General features: G+C 38.5%; 1 protein-coding gene across 2 annotated transcripts in view; it reads left to right on the forward strand.

Moving 5' to 3' along the window:
- l(3)05822 (lethal (3) 05822) overlaps window positions 1–19,871 on the forward strand; it is a 45,432-nt gene that overhangs the window by 12,528 nt on the left and 13,033 nt on the right. For both annotated transcript variants that reach the window (XM_053771569.2, XM_053771570.2), the window contains exons 4-6: window positions 4,465–4,524; window positions 7,111–7,929; window positions 13,663–13,740. In XM_053771569.2, coding sequence (XP_053627544.2) covers window positions 4,465–4,524; window positions 7,111–7,929; window positions 13,663–13,740 — 957 coding nt within the window. The remainder of the gene's footprint in view (window positions 1–4,464; window positions 4,525–7,110; window positions 7,930–13,662; window positions 13,741–19,871) is intronic.

The following is a 19,871-nucleotide window of genomic DNA, read 5'->3' on the forward strand; positions in this document are numbered from 1 at the left end:
GCTAGAGGCCTTTTAAGCCCTGACTGGGATGATTTTTAGAAGCTTGGATAACAGAAAAGCAGATAGCATATGTTTATTAGATCATTGTCATTTTAAAGTGAGGGTGGAAAAAATGCACTTTGAAAGGTCAAATAAGGAAGTCAAGTAGGAGTTAGAAAAAATATACTGTCATCTATATTGTGTGTACCATGTACTGTATAAACCTGTTCAGTAATAGCTACTTTAGTTGAACCTATTAATTCATGGGAATAACATTCCTATAGGTTCTGTAAGTCTGGGATCCACGGGTGCCAAAAATTGTCCACATATTTGTATATACAGTAGTACCCCCAGATTTGTGGGGGTTATGTTCCAAGACCACCCACGAATTTAGAAAAACTGCAAATTCTGGACACGGTTAAAAAAAATGCCTATAAATGCCCATTTTTATCATTTAAACCAAAAATATGTCCCCAAAACACTTTAATTTCAAACTCAGCTTCATACATCACCCTTAAAAAAAAAAAGTAAAGATGAACCCATATACAGTACTGTACTGCTATGTCTCCCATAGTGCTAGAATGTAAAATACCGATGTTAACCCCATATGTACTATAATTTATGCAAGCCTGTTTTCTTTTGGTATACTGTAATTCATGCAACCCCATTTTCTTAGGTATACGTACGGTAAATCTGCTGTAATAATTTAATTTAGTAAAAGTGAAGTTAAATGTATGGGTACTCACCACCACTCTACAGCACTAAAAAATTTATACAATATATTTTATATGAAAATTTTGCTGAATTTACATTAATATTTATGTTGCAAAATTATTAAATTATATTTTTCTTAATATTTAGCATTAAAATGCATTAAAAATTATATATTGCCACGAAAAAGCCAAAAAAAAAATCGCGAATTTGCGGGAATTTCTGCAAACAATTATTAGTTAGGTTCTAAGGAAAAAATCCGCAAATTACTGAAGCCGCGTGTATTGTGTGTGTGTGTGTTCGCAATAAAGCTAACAGAATTCTTGGCTTCATATCTTGAAATATAAATAATAGAAGTCCTCAGGTTGTTCTTCAACTCTATATATCCTTGGTTAGGCCTCATTTAGACTATGCTGCTCAGTTCTGGTCACCGTATTACAGAATGGACATAAATGCTTTGGAAAACGTACAGAGGAGGATGACAAAGATGATCCCATGTATCAGAAATCTTCCCTTTGAGGATAGACTGAGGGCCCTGAATCTGCACTCTCTCGAAAGGCGTAGAATTAGGGGGGATATGATCGAGGTGTATAAATGGAAAACAGGAATAAATAAAGGGGATGTAAATAGCGTGCTGAAAATTTCCAACCAAGACAGGACTCGCAGCAATTGTTTCAAGTTGGAAAAATTCAGATTCAGGAAGGATATAGGAAAGCACTGGTTTGGTAATAAGTTGTGGATGAGTGGAACAAACTCCCGAGTACAGTTATTGAGGCTAAAACGTTGTGTAGTTTTAAAAATAGGTTAGATAAAATGCTTGTGCTGCTGGGTCTGGTGCCGTGCTCCTTCCTTGAGTGGAGGTGACCAGACTGGGTGGGTCATTGGGCTAATCCAGTGGGATGGGTCATTGGGCTAATCCAGTGGGGTGGGTCATTGGGCTAATCCAGGGGGGTGGGTCATTGGGCTAATCTGGGGGGGGGGTCATTGGGCTAATCCGGGGAGGAGGGGAACATGGACCTGCTCCGCATGGGTCAGTAGACGTGTTGCAGTGTTCCTTCTTTCTTATGTTCTTATGTGTGTGTGAGAGAGTGAGAGTGAGTGTAATCAGTGCACCACGCAGAAACGAGCGGGTATATACAGAGAAAAATAGCAGTCAGCAGGACTCGATACTGCTACCGAGACAGGCAAGATTCCCAGGCAGCGCTCTATGTAAATTCTGAGGGCATAATCTATCAAAAATTGCTGGGATCTGTTTAATACAGACAGAAATTTGGGTGTAGGAGAACCATTGGGCACATTTTAAATGAAATTGTGGTTTTTCAGCTTAGAGGATATTTGCCAAGTCCATATAGTTGGACACTGTGAATAATTGTAGGCATTTGCTGGATGCTATTCAGCAAAAGTGAATAACTGAAATACACAAAATAGGAAAACCACAAATTTTGGATTTCAGTGTCAGCTGTACTAGTGTCAAAGGCAAGATGTTCTTATTTCTTTTATTAAACAGTATACACGTATTTAAATGTCTGTGTTTAAAGGGATCCAAGTGGAATAAATGAATATTAAGTGCAGTGCAATGTTGATAAAGGTTGGTGGAAAAATTTGGGAGGTTATGTAAAAGGAGGCTATTAAAAGTGAATATATAAAGAGCAAAATAATGAATGAATGAATGTATATCAGACTGGAGGGAGGGAGTAGGAAGTGAGTGTAGCACTATTCAGATATTTGGGAGGATATGTCAGCAGATGGGTCCAGTGAAAGAAGAGGTGAACCATAGAATAGATGATAGGAAAAAGGTAGGTGGTGTTTTGAAGCATCTCTGGAAAAAAGAAATTTATCTGTGGAGGCAAAAAGGAAAGTGTACCAGCATAAAGTGGTAAAGGTTTTCAGCATTAGTGAGGAGAAGGTTGGAGGCAGTGAGATCTCATATTTGAGAACAATGTATGGTGTGGACATTATGCATAGAATTCAGAGCCTATAAATTATGAGAGGGTGTAGTTAGCAAAGGTATAATTCAAAGGACTGAGGGAGGGGTTGTTGAGGTGATTTGGGCATGTAGAGATAATGAAGTGGGATAGGATGACTATGAATCTTGTAAATCTAAGGAAGGAAGGAGATAGGGAGGGAGGGTTAGGGATTATTCCAGGAATGGTTGTAGAGGGAGGGGTTGAAGGTGGTTTGAGTGCTAGGGGCTTGAAGCATCCAGCAGGTTTGTGAGAGCATGTTAAAGCTGAGTGAATGGAGAAGTGCTTTTTATGGCTTGACTGACTAGAGTGAGAGCAAAGTAACATTTGCTAAGGGATTCTAAGAAATCGGTTAGCCAGACTTGACCCCTAGAATTGGGAAGAACAGTGCCTATATTCTGAAGTGGTGAGATTGTTGCAGTTTGGTGGGTCATTTGAACAGAAATTATCAGTTGGAAAAGATTGTTGATTGACGATTGGACATACAAATTTCTCCCATAGTCACCTGTTTGCTGGTGCCCTTGTTCCAATCATTTGTGGCATGCAGCTGATTAGAACACATTTTGGCTGCCCTTGCCTTGGACATTTTTGCTTTCATTGTGGTTTTTATAATTAGTGGGGTGCCCATAGGGATCTTGGGGTACCAAGTCTTCTGAGATTAACAGTTTAATCAGATTTTTAACTGATGCTGGTTATTTTAGTTTGATGTAATAGTATTTTTTTTTTTTTATACTGGTAATTTTTTATTGTTTGCTAATTTTACTTTGAATGTTATTTTGTGTTGTATTTATTTTTTATTGCCTAGAATGTTAAATGATCACCAAAGTCAGTGTGCTCTTCAAACATCAAAACTTCCTCCATTCATCAATACTCAGCATTAGATCAAAGAGAGTTTGAGGTTAACTGTCAAAATATTATTCATTCACTAGTTAGTATGTGCATTACCAAGCTTCAGTATGTAGACAAGGTATAATTTGACAGTTACATGCAGAATATCATTGGTGTAAATAATGTTTAGTTAACAAAAACATTAAACAAGGAGTGTCATTTGTAGTACCTCTCTCTGCTCTCCCAGCATGGCTGACTGGCCATTTCCTGTTGGCTTTGACAGCATGATGCTCATTCTCTATTAGTGGATAAATTGACTGAATAAAATTGATCAAAATTCTGTACAAAAGTTACAAAAAAATTAACCGATTACAAAAATTAAACAAAATTGTACTGCGTATGTATTCCTGGGAGATGAAACTCAATATTCAAGCAGCCAGAATGAAAGTCTTTAACAAGTTGGAGTATATTTATAAATACTGTAAAGATTTATGCTTAGTGTGATGCATTTAATGCATTACTGATCGTTTGAATAGTACAGTATATATTTTATAATCCATTAGTAAAGTATTTTACAAACTTGTCAGTCCATTTTGTAAAATTAAGAAAAAATATACTGCCATGTACTGTTTTTTTTTTTTTTTGACATTTTTTATACCAGAACATAATTATTAAAATTTTGCTTTGGAAGTGCAGAATTATTCTGATTCAGAGTTATTATATTGTTGTGGGAGCATTAATAGGAAAATTTGTTATTGACTTCAGTCAGTTATGCTGGAATCATTTAACTGTACACTCTCATAGTTAATGGTATGTTTTTGACACTGCCCTCTGATTGTAGTGCAGAATTTAACTTTCATGAGATATGGTTCTTGAGTCTTGCAAGTTTGAAAATGTAGTTAGCATTAGTAATGTGTGTGTGGCTCAAGACAGAGGACACTCTTCTTGCTCACCAATAACATGCCTTGCTTGTTTCCTGCAGCCCACCCTGGAAAGACCACACCCAATTTTTCAGAGATTGCATAAGTTTTCAGTTAGAAAGGTCAGTAGATATTCTTGCAAGTGGTATGGTTTCCCTTCTTGCTTGAAATTTTATTATTTTGCCCAAGATTAAGATACTTTTCACTTTTGGAGAGCAAGTTAGCTTGTGTATGAAGTGTATGATGGTGTGCAGGTGAGTACTGTTCCTCTTGCGTGCTTTAACTTTTACAATTTTCTGCAGTGGTCCACCCCCAATACCCCCTTCCCCTCTTTTACCCTAGTATCAGTGCTTTAAAAATCCATTATTGTGTCATGTGAAGGAATGTGTTGCTACTCTGCCTTTAATTAAATATTATACATCATAAGTAGATTTTGATTCATACAGTATTAACTATCTGATAGCCACCTCCTGGTTGTCTGATCTCTTTAGAAAAGATATTCAGTTTATCATTTCCCTTGACATGTTAAAGTGCTTTTGTTTATTGTAATGTCTGCTCTGTATATATCTTATAAAGTCTCCAGATTGTTAATTTCTGTAACAGTGAATATGCAATGCAAGATTATTGCAGTTAAATACTATGCAGTAGATTGATAAAAAATGACAGTATTAACCCTTTCGCTGTTGCAATCCCCCAAAATTAAAAGTGCCGATACTCATAATTTAAAAAATCTGAAACGATAAAGACTCCATTTCTGAAAATAATGATACCAAAAATGTGAAATTTGATGGAAAACGGGGAATTATGCAGTCACAAAGTTGGCAGTGTGGACACAGTTTATGCATAGGCAAATTTACCCAATTTGAACCATCTTTTAAGCCAATTCCAAATTATTTAACTAATGTGCCTTCTGTTCTATCAGTTGACTGCCCATTTATCTATCAGAACTACCCTATAATGTGCACAGAAGTTAGTAACTTTGCAAATTTGAAACAAATTTCAATTTTAAAAAATGAATGGTTTTGAAAACCGACAAGTTGAAGAATTGAGACACTTATGCAACACATGGGAATCTTTATTGAAGAAACGTTTCGCCACACAGTGGCTTCATCAGTCCAATACAAAGTAGAAATGGGTAAGGAGAGTAGAAGTTTGAGGTAATCAGTCCCTCAACCTGGAATCGATGTGTTCAGTCCATCACCCTTGTAGGAAGTGCAGCACAGGGCCAGAGAGGTGGCAGTATATAAGCCACCTCTCTGGCCCTGTGCTGCACTTCCTACAAGAGTGATGGACTGAACACATCGATTCCAGGTTGAGGGACTGATTACCTCAAACTTCTACTCTCCTTACCCATTTCTACTTTGTATTGGACTGATGAAGCCACTGTGTGGCGAAACGTTTCTTCAATAAAGATTCCCATGTGTTGCATAAGTGTCTCAATTCTTCAATTTTAAAAAAGCAACCCAGGCCTCTCCTGTATAATTCTCTCCAGTTTTGAATCCTTCATCACAAAAAAAACTGAAGTTAGTGATCTCAGATAAGGAAAAATATAGCCAAGAATGATTGGTCATGGTTTATGCTGTCCCAGTAATTGAAGCAGACCTAGTGAAAATCCATAAAACAGACTAGGGGACACTTCTTCCCTTGTGAAAATTGCCAAAAATCTAATGTTTCCTCCAGTTTGTCATATTTCAAGGTATTTAGTTGCAAACTTACCAAAAGTCATCTCCATATAACTAGTATGTCTTCCATTCTATCAGTTCATACCAAGAAATAAACGACAAAACTATAAAAACCTCCTTAAAGTTTGCTATTTTAAACCAAACAAAAGGTCAGAGGTTTGCTCTTCCCATCATGCATTGCATGGGGCAAGATTTATTTTTATACTGTACATATTCACTGAACATTCACTGCACAGACCCATCCTCTCGTGTCTAGGTAAAATTTACCCCTTGCAACATATTTGAGTGTGCTGCATTTAAAACGTAGATCTGTGTGAACGACACTGGCATCAATAATGTAGGCCTACTTGGGAGACCGTGAAAGGGTTAAGTGATTAGACAATTTCTTTTTGACTTTTGTATTTGGTTAATTTTTAATTTTAGAAAGTTGGACTGCTTTAGGCAACTGTCATCATAGTGTGTAAGTTAACTTTTGGTATTAGACTTTAATGTATTCTAATTGTTGAGTAATGCAATTTATTTCTGAAATGTAGTTTATTTTCCAATTAGTGAGCATAAAGTAAAATAATGAATTTTAATCTAAGGCAAATTTTACTAGCAAGTGTATATTGCTAGGTTATTTGATACATTGCTATATACAGCCTCTCCCCACTTAGCGACGGACTCATTTACCGACGACTCAGACTTACGACGGGCTCTCTGATGAGTATGCATACATAAGTAATATATAATAGAGCTCATTTCCTCTATTCTTTTTATTACAGTATACAGTACACTACTGTATAAACATTTAAAAATATACCAAAAATGTTATATATGGTGCAAAGGTACATTACAACAATATCAAAGATGGTTGATACAAACCCACTACCATTATGGTATGCTCCTTGCGTAGCTACAAATTCGTTTACCAGTGTTGTCTTAGGAATGGAACTCCATCGTTAAGTGAGGAGAGACTGTATAAATAATAATCTATTTATAATCTAAAGCCATTAAGTAAATATAATCTGCTCATTTCTTGTACAGAAAACCCATCATCAGTTAGAGCCAAATAATTCATCCAAGAGTAGCAATGTTGTTGGAGGCATGTTTGGCAAATTGCGTGGTCCTCCACCCTCCCGTCCCAGACCTTCTCCTGTCCACAACACAGTGTCTGCCCCAAGCACACCTGTGTGTGAAGCTTCCTTAATAGACTTTTCATCACCACCTGGCTCACCCACAAGAAGATCTGGCAGTGATGGTCTCAGTGTTAACAGTTTTGGTAGTGAATCCTCTACAGGAAACCAGAGCTCAGGCTTTGATGACATTTTTGATCCTTTTGGCTCTATTCAAGAACCCAATGCTTTTATACCACCCGTAAGGGTGGGGGGATCCTCTTTTTATTCTAGTGCTCCAGCAGCTCATACTGGAACAGAGATAAATGAAAACCAAGATCCATTTGATATGTTGGCTCGCAGGGCAGACCTAAACAATGTTCAAACACACAAACCTCAAGTTTCGGCTATGCCAACACAGAATACTTCACATTCATCTACATTTATTAGTTCATTAAGACAATCAGCTACTCAAAATAATTACAGTAAATCAGAACAAAAGAACTTCAGACCTACAATTATCCGTCCAAAGGCACCAGTTTCAAGTAGTCAGGTTGAAAGTGCAGGCGACAGTAGCATTAGTATGATCAGTCAGTATTCAGATTTGGGAAGTATTGACTGGAGTGCTGCATCCAAAGGTTCAAGTACAAATGTGAAGTCCTCCAGTGGATGGGATGCTGGCACCACCAGTATAATAGCACAGACTATTCCTGAAGAACCTCCACCTCTACCTCCACGACCAGAAGCTGAGGTGACAATGCTAAATTCTTGTGTATTTACACTTTTAAAATGGATAAGAGTATGGTGAAGTTCATAATCAGATCTGTTTGATTATTTTAAATTTTATAGTATTTTTCAAGATTTTTTACTTGTATGCTCTAGTCTTCATATTCTTTTAATATCTGGCATAGACTTTTTATTTTATTTTTATTATCACACCGGCCGATTCCCACCAAGGCAGGGTGGCCCGAAAAAGAAAAACTTTCACCATCATTCACTCCATCACTGTCTTGCCAGAAGGGTGCTTTACACTACAGTTTTTAAACTGCAACATTAACACCCCTCCTTCAGAGTGCAGGCACTGTACTTCCCATCTCCAGGACTCAAGTCCGGCCTGCCGGTTTCCCTGAATCCCTTCATAAATGTTACTTTGCTCACACTCCAACAGCACGTCAAGTATTAAAAACCATTTGTCTCCATTCACTCCTATCAAACACGCTCACGCATGCCTGCTGGAAGTCCAAGCCCCTCGCACACAAAACCTCCTTTACCCCCTCCCTCCAACCCTTCCTAGGCCGACCCCTACCCCGCCTTCCTTCCACTACAGACTGATACACTCTTGAAGTCATTCTGTTTCGCTCCATTCTCTCTACATGTCCGAACCACCTCAACAACCCTTCCTCAGCCCTCTGGACAACAGTTTTGGTAATCCCGCACCTCCTCCTAACTTCCAAACTACGAATTCTCTGCATTATATTCACACCACACATTGCCCTCAGACATGACATCTCCACTGCCTCCAGCCTTCTCCTCGCTGCAACATTCATCACCCACGCTTCACACCCATATAAGAGCGTTGGTAAAACTATACTCTCATACATTCCCCTCTTTGCCTCCAAGGACAAAGTTCTTTGTCTCCACAGACTCCTAAGTGCACCACTCACTCTTTTTCCCTCATCAATTCTATGATTCACCTCATCTTTCATAGACCCATCCGCTGACACGTCCACTCCCAAATATCTGAATACGTTCACCTCCTCCATACTCTCTCCCTCCAATCTGATATTCAATCTTTCATCACCTAATCTTTTTGTTATCCTCATAACCTTACTCTTTCCTGTATTCACCTTTAATTTTCTTCTTTTGCACACCCTACCAAATTCATCCACCAATCTCTGCAACTTCTCTTCAGAATCTCCCAAGAGCACAGTGTCATCAGCAAAGAGCAGCTGTGACAACTCCCACTTTGTGTGTGATTCTTTATCTTTTAACTCCACGCCTCTTGCCAAGACCCTCGCATTTACTTCTCTTACAACCCCATCTATAAATATATTAAACAACCACGGTGACATCACACATCCTTGTCTAAGGCCTACTTTTACTGGGAAAAAATTTCCCTCTTTCCTACATACTCTAACTTGAGCCTCACTATCCTCGTAAAAACTCTTCACTGCTTTCAGTAACCTACCTCCTACACCATACACTTGCAACATCTGCCACATTGCCCCCCTATCCACCCTGTCATACGCCTTTTCCAAATCCATAAATGCCACAAAGACCTCTTTAGCCTTATCTAAATACTGTTCACTTATATGTTTCACTGTAAACACCTGGTCCACACACCCCCTACCTTTCCTAAAGCCTCCTTGTTCATCTGCTATCCTATTCTCCGTCTTACTCTTAATTCTTTCAATTATAACTCTACCATACACTTTACCAGGTACACTCAACAGACTTATCCCCCTATAATTTTTGCACTCTCTTTTATCCCCTTTGCCTTTATACAAAGGAACTATGCATGCTCTCTGCCAATCCCTAGGTACCTTACCCTCTTCCATACATTTATTAAATAATTGCACCAACCACTCCAAAACTATATCCCCACCTGCTTTTAACATTTCTATCTTTATCCCATCAATCCCGGCTGCCTTACCCCCTTTCATTTTACCTACTGCCTCACGAACTTCCCCCACACTCACAACTGGCTCTTCCTCACTCCTACAAGATGTTATTCCTCCTTGCCCTATACACGAAATCACAGCTTCCCTATCTTCATCAACATTTAACAATTCCTCAAAATATTCCTTCCATCTTCCCAATACCTCTAACTCTCCATTTAATAACTCTCCTCTCCTATTTTTAACTGACAAATCCATTTGTTCTCTAGGCTTTCTTAACTTGTTAATCTCACTCCAAAACTTTTTCTTATTTTCAACAAAATTTGTTGATAACATCTCACCCACTCTCTCATTTGCTCTCTTTTTACATTGCTTCACCACTCTCTTAACTTCTCTCTTTTTCTCCATATACTCTTCCCTCCTTGCATCACTTCTACTTTGTAAAAACTTCTCATATGCTAACTTTTTCTCCCTTACTACTCTCTTTACATCATCATTCCACCAATCGCTCCTCTTCCCTCCTGCACCCACTTTCCTGTAACCACAAACTTCTGCTGAACACTCTAACACTACATTTTTAAACCTACCCCATACCTCTTCGACCCCATTGCCTATGCTCTCATTAGCCCATCTATCCTCCAATAGCTGTTTATATCTTACCCTAACTGCCTCCTCTTTTAGTTTATAAACCTTCACCTCTCTCTTCCCTGATGTTTCTATTCTCCTTGTATCCCATCTACCTTTTACTCTCAGTGTAGCTACAACTAGAAAGTGATCTGATATATCTGTGGCCCCTCTATAAACATGTACATCCTGAAGTCTACTCAACAGTCTTTTATCTACCAATACATAATCCAACAAACTACTGTCATTTCGCCCTACATCATATCGTGTATACTTATTTATCCTCTTTTTCTTAAAATATGTATTACCTATAACTAAACCCCTTTCTATACAAAGTTCAATCAAAGGGCTCCCATTATCATTTACACCTGGCACCCCAAACTTACCTACCACACCCTCTCTAAAAGTTTCTCCTACTTTAGCATTCAAGTCCCCTACCACAATTACTCTCTCACTTGGTTCAAAGGCTCCTATACATTCACTTAACATCTCCCAAAATCTCTCTCTCTCCTCTGCATTCCTCTCTTCTCCAGGTGCATACACGCTTATTATGACCCACTTCTCGCATCCAACCTTTACTTTAATCCACATAATTCTTGAATTTACACATTCATATTCTCTTTTCTCCTTCCATAACTGATCATTTAACATTACTGCTACCCCTTCCTTTGCTCTAACTCTCTCAGATACTCCAGATTTAATCCCATTTATTTCCCCCCACTGAAACTCTCCTACCCCCTTCAGCTTTGTTTCGCTTAGGGCCAGGACATCCAACTTCTTTTCATTCATAACATCAGCAATCATCTGTTTCTTGTCATCCGCACTACATCCACGCACATTTAAGCAACCCAGTTTTATAAAGTTTTTCTTCTTCTCTTTTTTAGTAATTGTATACAGGAGAAGGGGTTACTAGCCCATTGCTCCCGGCATTTTAGTCGCCTCATACGACACGCATGGCTTACGGAGGAAAGATTCTTTTCCACTTCCCCATGGACAATAGAAGAAATAAAAAAGAACAAGAGCTATTTAGAAAAAGGAGAAAAACCTAGATGTATGTATATATATATATGCATGTGCGTGTCTGTGAAGTGTGCCCAAAGTGTAAGTAGGAGTAGCAAGATATCCCTGTTATCTTAGCGTGTTTATGAGACAGAAAAAGAAACCAGCAATCCTACCATCATGCAAAACAGTTACAGGTTTTTGTTTCACAGTCATCTGGCAGGACGGTAGTACTTCCCTGGGTGGTTGCTGTCTACCCACCTACTATTAGGTAGTAGGTTGGTAGAGTAGGTAGTAGCATAGACTTTTATCCTCATAAATTTTTTTAGTTAAATTCAGTTGTAAAAATATAGCATTCATAATAAACTTAGTTTTGAATATTGAACACCAGTTTTCTAGTCATTATAATTAATCTTGTTTTCTAGACTGAAACCACAAAGTATATCTGTAGGACTAGTGTTTTGTCATTATCTGTTTGTAGTTCAAGAGCAGAGATATGCTCACATTGTTTTGTCTTTAGTGTTTAATTTGTCACACAATTTTTGTAGTTTCTGGTGTTTGTAGCACTTGCTACTTTACTCTAGATTCATTTTCATTTTTCTACCACTTTTTGATATCCTTTTGCAACAGTTTTTTCTTGGTTAAAAATGATGGTACAGTGGACCCTCTAGTTTCGGCCGTAATCCATTCTAGAAGCTCTGCCGAAACTCAAATTGTTCAAAAGTCAAAGCAACATTTCCCATAAGAAATAATGTAAATCCAATTAATCTGTTTCAGACACCCAAAAATATTCACAAAATTTTTTTTTTTTTTTAAGAATAAATATAGTTTGCATACAGAAAACAATGAGAAATAAATATAATTTTTTTTTTTGAACAAACCGGCCGTATCCCACCAAGGCAGGGTGGCCGAAAAACGAAAGTTTTTCTTTTTAAATTTAGTAATTTGTACAGGAGAAATGGTTACTAGCCCCTTGCTCCCGGCATTTAAGTCGCCTCTTACAACACGCATGGCTTACGGAGGAAGAATTCTGTTCCACTTCCTCATGGAGATAAGAGGAAATAAACAAGAACTAGAAAGAAAATAAAAGAAAACCCAGAGGGGTGTGTATATACAAATATGCTTGTACATGTATGTGTAGTATGACCTAAGTGTAAGAAGAAGTAGCAAGACATACCTGAAATCTTGCATGTTTATGAGACAGAAAAAAGACACCAGCAGTCCTACCATCATGTAAAACAATTACAGGTTTCCGTTTTACATTCACTTGGCAGGACGGTAGTACCTCCCTGGGTGGTTGCTGTCTACAACCTACTACCTCAAATACGTAAATATAAACATTACATACCTTTATTGAAGACTCTTATTGGCTTATGGAAGACAGGGAGGAGAGTTTGTTTGGAAACAGGACAAGATACTCCTTCAGCATGATGCTAATATCAACTCTATGGCTTATTTGTCTATCACAATTGATCTAATATGACCTAATAAACAGTATTAATAACATAGAAACATGATACGTATATACTCTGAAATGAATAAAGTACGTTATTACATATGTCATGAGTGGTGGTGGTGGTGGTGGTTGTTGGGATTTATAGGGCCACTGGTGGTGATGGCTTCAGAGATGTTGTCAGTGGCCTTTTATGCCTCCAATAACATTGGAGGAATTAGTTTCATGTCCTTTTTCTATCGCTTAATCGCTTAACTTACTTGCTACACTCTTAATGCTACACTTTATAGCTGGCTGCGCTATAGCCTTTATCGACTCCTGTTGCTTTAGTATCATACATATTGTAGAATCACTGAATCGCTGAAGAAGGCACATTCTCCCCTCTCTCTCCCTGCTCCACTTTCGTACTTTGCGGCTGAAACTCAAGGTTCTGCTCGAAACTCAAGACAAAATTTAGCCCAAAAAAGTGACTGAAACTCAAAACGGCCGAAACTCTAGGTTCCACTGTATCTTGTTTTGTTAACGCTAAATAATAGTCATCTCTCTTCTCCTATCATTATATAATCTTAAATAGTTATCATGTCTGTTTTTTCTTCCTTCAGCCAACAATTTTATTTTTAGTATTTTCAGCCTTTCTTAGTAACATATTTTTTCTTAGCTCCTGAAGTTATTATGTAGTATGTCTAGAATTTTTTTCTAGAATATGCAGTAAATCAAAAATAGGAAATATATTTTTTGTATGTGCACAAGTCTTACTCTTTATTATTTAATAAATATGCCTGCCTTACAGGATGAGGATGAAGACAGACCACATGGCATTGCTGAGTTTGATTTTGTTGCTTCCCAGTCAGGTGATCTGGATTTTAAGGTATGACTTAATAATTTTAAAAGCAATACTTTTTTTTTTTTTAAGCAATGTTATCTTTTACCAGTCTTACACATTCACTCTTATTTATAGTTAAATATTAATTTTTATCCTTAATGCATTGTTCCTCTTCCTTCTTTGATGAACTTTATTGATGATAGTTACTGTGCATGTCTAGGTATGGGGAACTCTGTAAGACTTCTTTACAAAAAAAATAACATGTATACTTATACAAAAACCATCTGCTATATGGTAATTAGTAGTCTCAAAAGATTTTGTTGAACACTAGTCATCTCTCAGTGAGGTAGGGTCCCCCCCCCCTCCAAAAAAAAAATCACCACATTTCTTTCAAACAGGACATCTCCACAACTTCTGCCCTACCCCTTCATTGCTTCAACATTTAAAGACCATGCTTTGCCTTCAATAAAGTGTTATTACCATTATTCTCTGGTGTATTCCCTCTTTTTGCCATATTTCCCCTTTTTTTTGCTTCCATAGATTCTTTTCTTTCCACAGGTGCCTCAACTTACCATCTACCTTCTCTCCTCGCCACCATCTACCGTGTCTCCTCGCCACCATCTACCGTCTCTCCTCGCCACCATCTACCGTCTCTCCTCACCACCATCTACCTTCTCTCCTCGCCACCATCTACCATCTCTCCTCACCACCATTTACCATTTCTCCTCACCACCTTCTACCTTCTCTCCTCGCCACCATCTACCCTCTCTCCTCACCACCATCTACCTTCTCTGAAAGACCCACCTACGTGTCTTTGAGACCCATCTGCCAACATCTAGTCAGCAGATTCAAAAGATTTGGTACTAGGCATTTATAATGGTCATTGGTTGCTTGTTGTTTTGTGTTACCACTCCCAGTCACTGCCCCCATCTGTTGTATATTCTAGCTACTTTCCCTTCACTTTTCTCTATAACCTGTTAATGGTCCAAGTTGTACCGAAATGTTTTCACAAGTCGGCTGTCTCCCACTGAGGCAGAGTGACCCAAATATAAAGAAAATCCCCCAAAAGAAAATACTTTCATTATTCAACACTTTCACCTCACTCATGCATAATCACTGTCTTTGTAGAGGCACCCAGATACAACAGTTTAGAAGCATATATAAAGATATATAACATATCCCTCAAAACTTCCAGTATCCCAAACCCCTCCTTTAAAGTGCAGGCATTGTACTTCCCATTTCCAGTACTCTAGTCTGGCTATATAAAAATAACCGGTTTCCCTGAATCCCTTCACTAAATACTACACTGCTTACACTCCAACAGCTCATCATGTCCCAAAAACCATTAGTCACCATTCACTCCTATCTAACATGCTCACGCACGCTTGCTGGAAGTCAAAGCCCCTCGTCCACAAAACCTCCTTTACCCCCTCCCTCCAACCTTTTCGAGGACGACCCCTACTCCGCCTTCCTTCCCATACAGATTTATACGCTCTCCAAGTCATTCTAATTTGATCCAGTCTCTCTATATGACCAAACCACCTCACCAACCCCTCTTCAACCCTCTGACATGCAGTGATTGTGTGTGAGTGAGGTGAAAGTGTTTAATGATGATGAAAGTATTTTCTTTTTGGGTTACCCTGCCTCGGTGGGAGACGGCCGACTTGTTGAAAATAAAAAAAATTATGTATATACAGTGGTACCTCGAGTTTCGGCCATAATTCATTCCAGAAGGCTGTTCGAGTGCCTTTACCGAATGAATTTGCTCCCATAAGGAATAATGTAAATTAGATTAGTCCATTTCAGACCCCCAAAAATACACTTAAAAAAGCACTTACAATAATACACTTACATAATTGTTCGAGTTGGTAGCTGTATGAAACTCTGGGTACCACTGTATATGTATATATACATACATACATACTTCTACTTACACTTAGGTCACACTACACATACATGTACATGTTTATTTATACACACTCATCTGAGTTTTCTTTGATTTTATCTTAATAGTTCTTGGTCTTATTACTTTTCCTTTTATATCCATGGGGAAGTGGAATAAGAATCTTTCCTCCGTAAGCCATGCGTGTTGCAAAAGTCAACTAAAATGCCGGGAACAGTGGGCTAGTAACCCCTTTTCCTGTAAAGATTACTAAAAAGAATAAGAAGAAGAAAATTGTCAAAGTGGGAAGTCTGAATGTGCGTGGATGTTGTGCAAATGATAAGAGATGATTGTGGATGTTATGAATGAGAAGAAACTGGATGTCCTGGCTTTAAGTGAAACAAAGCTGAAGGGGGTGGGAGAGTTTCAATGGAGAGGAATAAATGGGATTAGGTCAGGGGTTTCAAATAGAGTTAGAGCTAAAGAAGGAGTAGCAATAATGTTGAAGGATAAGCTATGGCAGGAAAAGAGGGACTACAAATGCATAAATTCAAGGATTATGTGGAGTAAAATAAAGATTGGATGTGAAAAGTGGAGAAAATTGTCAAAGTGGGAAGTCTGAATGTGCATTGATGTTGTGCAAATGATAAGAGATGATTGTGGATGTTATGAATGAGAAGAAACTGGATGTCCTGGCTTTAAGTGAAACAAAGCTGAAGGGGGTGGGAGAGTTTCAATGGAGAGGAATAAATGGGATTAGGTCAGGGGTTTCAAATAGAGTTAGAGCTAAAGAAGGAGTAGCAATAATGTTGAAGGATAAGCTATGGCAGGAAAAGAGGGACTACAAATGCATAAATTCAAGGATTACGTGGAGTAAAATAAAGATTGGATGTGAAAAGTGGGTTATAGTAAGCGTATATGCACCTGGAGAAGAGAGAAGTGTAGAGGAGAGAGAGAGATTCTGGAAAATGTTGAGTGAATGCGTGGGGAGTTTTGAATCAAGTGTGAGAGTAATGGTGGTTGGGGATTTCAATGCTAAAGTGGGTAAAAATGTTATGGAGGGAGTAGTAGGTAAATTTGGGGTGCCAGGGGTAAATGTAAATGGGGAGCCTTTAATTGAGCTATATGTAGAAAGAAATTTGGTAATAAGTAATACATATTTTATGAAAAAGAGGATAAATAAATATACAAGGTATGATGTAGCACGTAATGAAAGTAGTTTGTTAGATTATGTATTGGTGGATAAAAGGTTGATGGGTAGGCTCCAGGATGTACATGTTTATAGAGGGGCAACTGATATATCAGATCATTATTTAGTTGTAGCTACAGTTAGAATAAGAGGTAGATGGGAAAAGAGGAAGGTGGCAACAACAAGTAAGAGGGAGGTGAAAGTGTATAAACTAAGGGAGGAGGAAGTTTCAGGCGAGATATAAGCGACTATTGGCAGAAAGGTGGGCTAGTGCAAAGATGAGTAGTGGGGGGGTTGAAGAGGGTTTGAATAGTTTTAAAAATGCAGTATTAGAATGTGGGGCAGAAGTTTGTGGTTATAGGAGGGTGGGGGCAGGAGGAAAGAAGAGTGATTGGTGGAATGATGAAGTAAAGGGTGTGATAAAAGAGAAAAATTTAGCTTATGAGAGGTTTTTACAAAGCAGAAGTGTTATAAGAAGAGCAGAGTATATGGAGAGTAAAAGAAAGGTGAAGAGAGTGGTGAGAGAGTGCAAAAGGAGAGCAGATGAAAGAGTGGGAGAGGCACTGTCAAGAAATTTTAATGAAAATAAGAAAAAATTTTGGAGTGAGTTAAACAAGTTAAGAAAGCCTAGGGAAAGTATGGATTTGTCAGTTAAAAATAGAGTAGGGGAGTAGTAGATGGGGAGAGGGAGGTATTAGGTAGATGGCGAGAATATTTTGAGGAACTTTTAAATGTTGAGGAAGAAAGGGAGGCGGTAATTTCATGCACTGGCCAGGGAGGTATACCATCTTTTAGGAGTGAAGAAGAGCAGAATGTAAGTGTGGTGGAGGTACGTGAGGCATTACGTAGAATGAAAAGGGGTAAAGCAGCTGGAACTGATGGGATCGTGACAGAAATGTTAAAAGCAGGGGGGGATATAGTGTTGGAGTGGTTGGTACTTTTGTTTAATAAGTGTATGAAAGAGGGGAAGGTACCTAGGGATTGGCGGAGAGCATGTATAGTCCCTTTATATAAAAGGAAAGGGGAAAAAAGAGATTGTAAAAATTATAGAGGAATAAGTTTACTGAGTATACCAGGAAAAGTATACGGTAGAGTTATAATTGAAAGAATTAGAGGTAAGACAGAATGTAGAATTGCGGATGAGCAAGGAGGCTTCAGAGTGGGTAGGGGATGTGTAGATCAAGTGTTTACATTGAAGCATATATGTGAACAGTATTTAGATGAAGGTAGGGAAGTTTTTATTGCATTTATGGATTTAGAAAAGGCATATGATAGTGGATAGAGGAGCAATGTGGCAGATGTTGCAAGTTTATGGAATAGGTGGTAAGTTACTAAATGCTGTAAAGAGCTTTTATGAGGATAGTGAGGCTCAGGTTAGGGTGTGTAGAAGAGAGGGAGAATACTTCCCAGTAAAAGTAGGTCTTAGACAGGGATGTGTAATGTCACCATGGTTGTTTAATATATTTATAGATGGGGTTGTAAAAGAAGTAAATGCTAAGGTGTTCGGGAGAGGGGTGGGATTAAATTATGGGGAATCAAATTCAAAATGGGAATTGACACAGTTACTTTTTGCTGATGATACTGTGCTTATGGGAGATTCTAAAGAAAAATTGCAAAGGTTAGTGGATGAGTTTGAGAATGTGTGTAAAGGTAGAAAGTTGAAAGTGAACATAGAAAAGAGTAAGGTGATGAGGGTATCAAATGATTTAGATAAAGAAAAATTGGATATCAAATTGGGGAGGAGGAGTATGGAAGAAGTGAATGTTTTCAGATACTTGGGAGTTGACGTGTCGGCAGATGGATTTATGAAGGATGAGGTTAATCATAGAATTGATAAGGGAAAAAAGGTGAGTGGTGCGTTGAGGTATATGTGGAGTCAAAAAACGTTATCTATGGAGGCAAAGAAGGGAATGTATGAAAGTATAGTAGTACCAACACTCTTATATGGATGTGAAGCTTGGGTGGTAAATGCAGCAGCGAGGAGACGGTTGGAGGCAGTGGAGATGTCCTGTCTAAGGGCAATGTGTGGTGTAAATATTATGCAGAAAATTTGGAGTGTGGAAATTAGGAGAAGGTGTGGAGTTAATAAAAGCATTAGTCAGAGGGCAGAAGAGGGGTTGTTGAGGTGGTTTGGTCATTTAGAGAGAATGGATCAAAGTAGAATGACATGGAAAGCATATAAATCTATACGGGAAGGAAAGAGGGGTAGGGGTCGTCCTCGAAAGGGTTGGAAAGAGGGGGTAAAGGAGGTTTTGTGGGCGAGGGGCTTGGACTTCCAGCAAGCGTGCATGAGCGTGTGAGATAGGAGTGAATAGAGACGAATGATACTTGGGACCTGACGATCTGTTGGAGTGTGAGCAGGGTAATATTTAGTGAAGGGATTCAGGGAAACCGGTTATTTTCTTATAGTCGGACTTGAGTCCTGGAAATGGGAAGTACAATGCCTGCACTTTAAAGGAGGGGTTTGGGATATTGGCAGTTTGGAGGGATATGTTGTGTATCTTTATACGTATATGCTTCTAAACTGTTGTATTCTGAGCACTTCTGCAAAAGCAGTGATAATGTGTGAGTGTGGTGAAAGTGTTGAATGATGATGAAAGTATTTTCTTTTTGGGGATTTTCTTTCTTTTTTGGGTCACCCTGCCTCGGTGGGAGACGACCAACTTGTTGAAAAAAAAAATATATATATATTTTTTTTTTTTTTTCAACAAGTCGGTCGTCTCCCACCGAGGCAGGGTGACCCAAAAAACAAGAAAGAAAATCCCCCCCAAAAAATACTTTCATCATCATTCAACACTTTCACCACACTCACACATTATCACTGCTTTTGCAGAGGTGCTCAGAATACAACAGTTTAGAAGCATATACATATAAAGATACACAACATATCCCTCCAAACTGCCAATATCCCAAACCCCTCCTTTAAAGTGCAGGCATTGTACTTCCCATTTCCAGGACTCAAGTCCGACTATAAGAAAATAACCGGTTTCCCTGAATCCCTTCACTAAATATTACCCTGCTCACACTCCAACAGATCGTCAGGTCCCAAGTATCATTCGTCTCCATTCACTCCTATCTAACACGCTCATGCACGCTTGCTGGAAG

Source organism: Cherax quadricarinatus, chromosome 5, assembly GCF_038502225.1.
Source record: "Cherax quadricarinatus isolate ZL_2023a chromosome 5, ASM3850222v1, whole genome shotgun sequence".
In the NCBI taxonomy this organism is placed as follows: Eukaryota; Metazoa; Arthropoda; class Malacostraca; order Decapoda; family Parastacidae; genus Cherax; species Cherax quadricarinatus.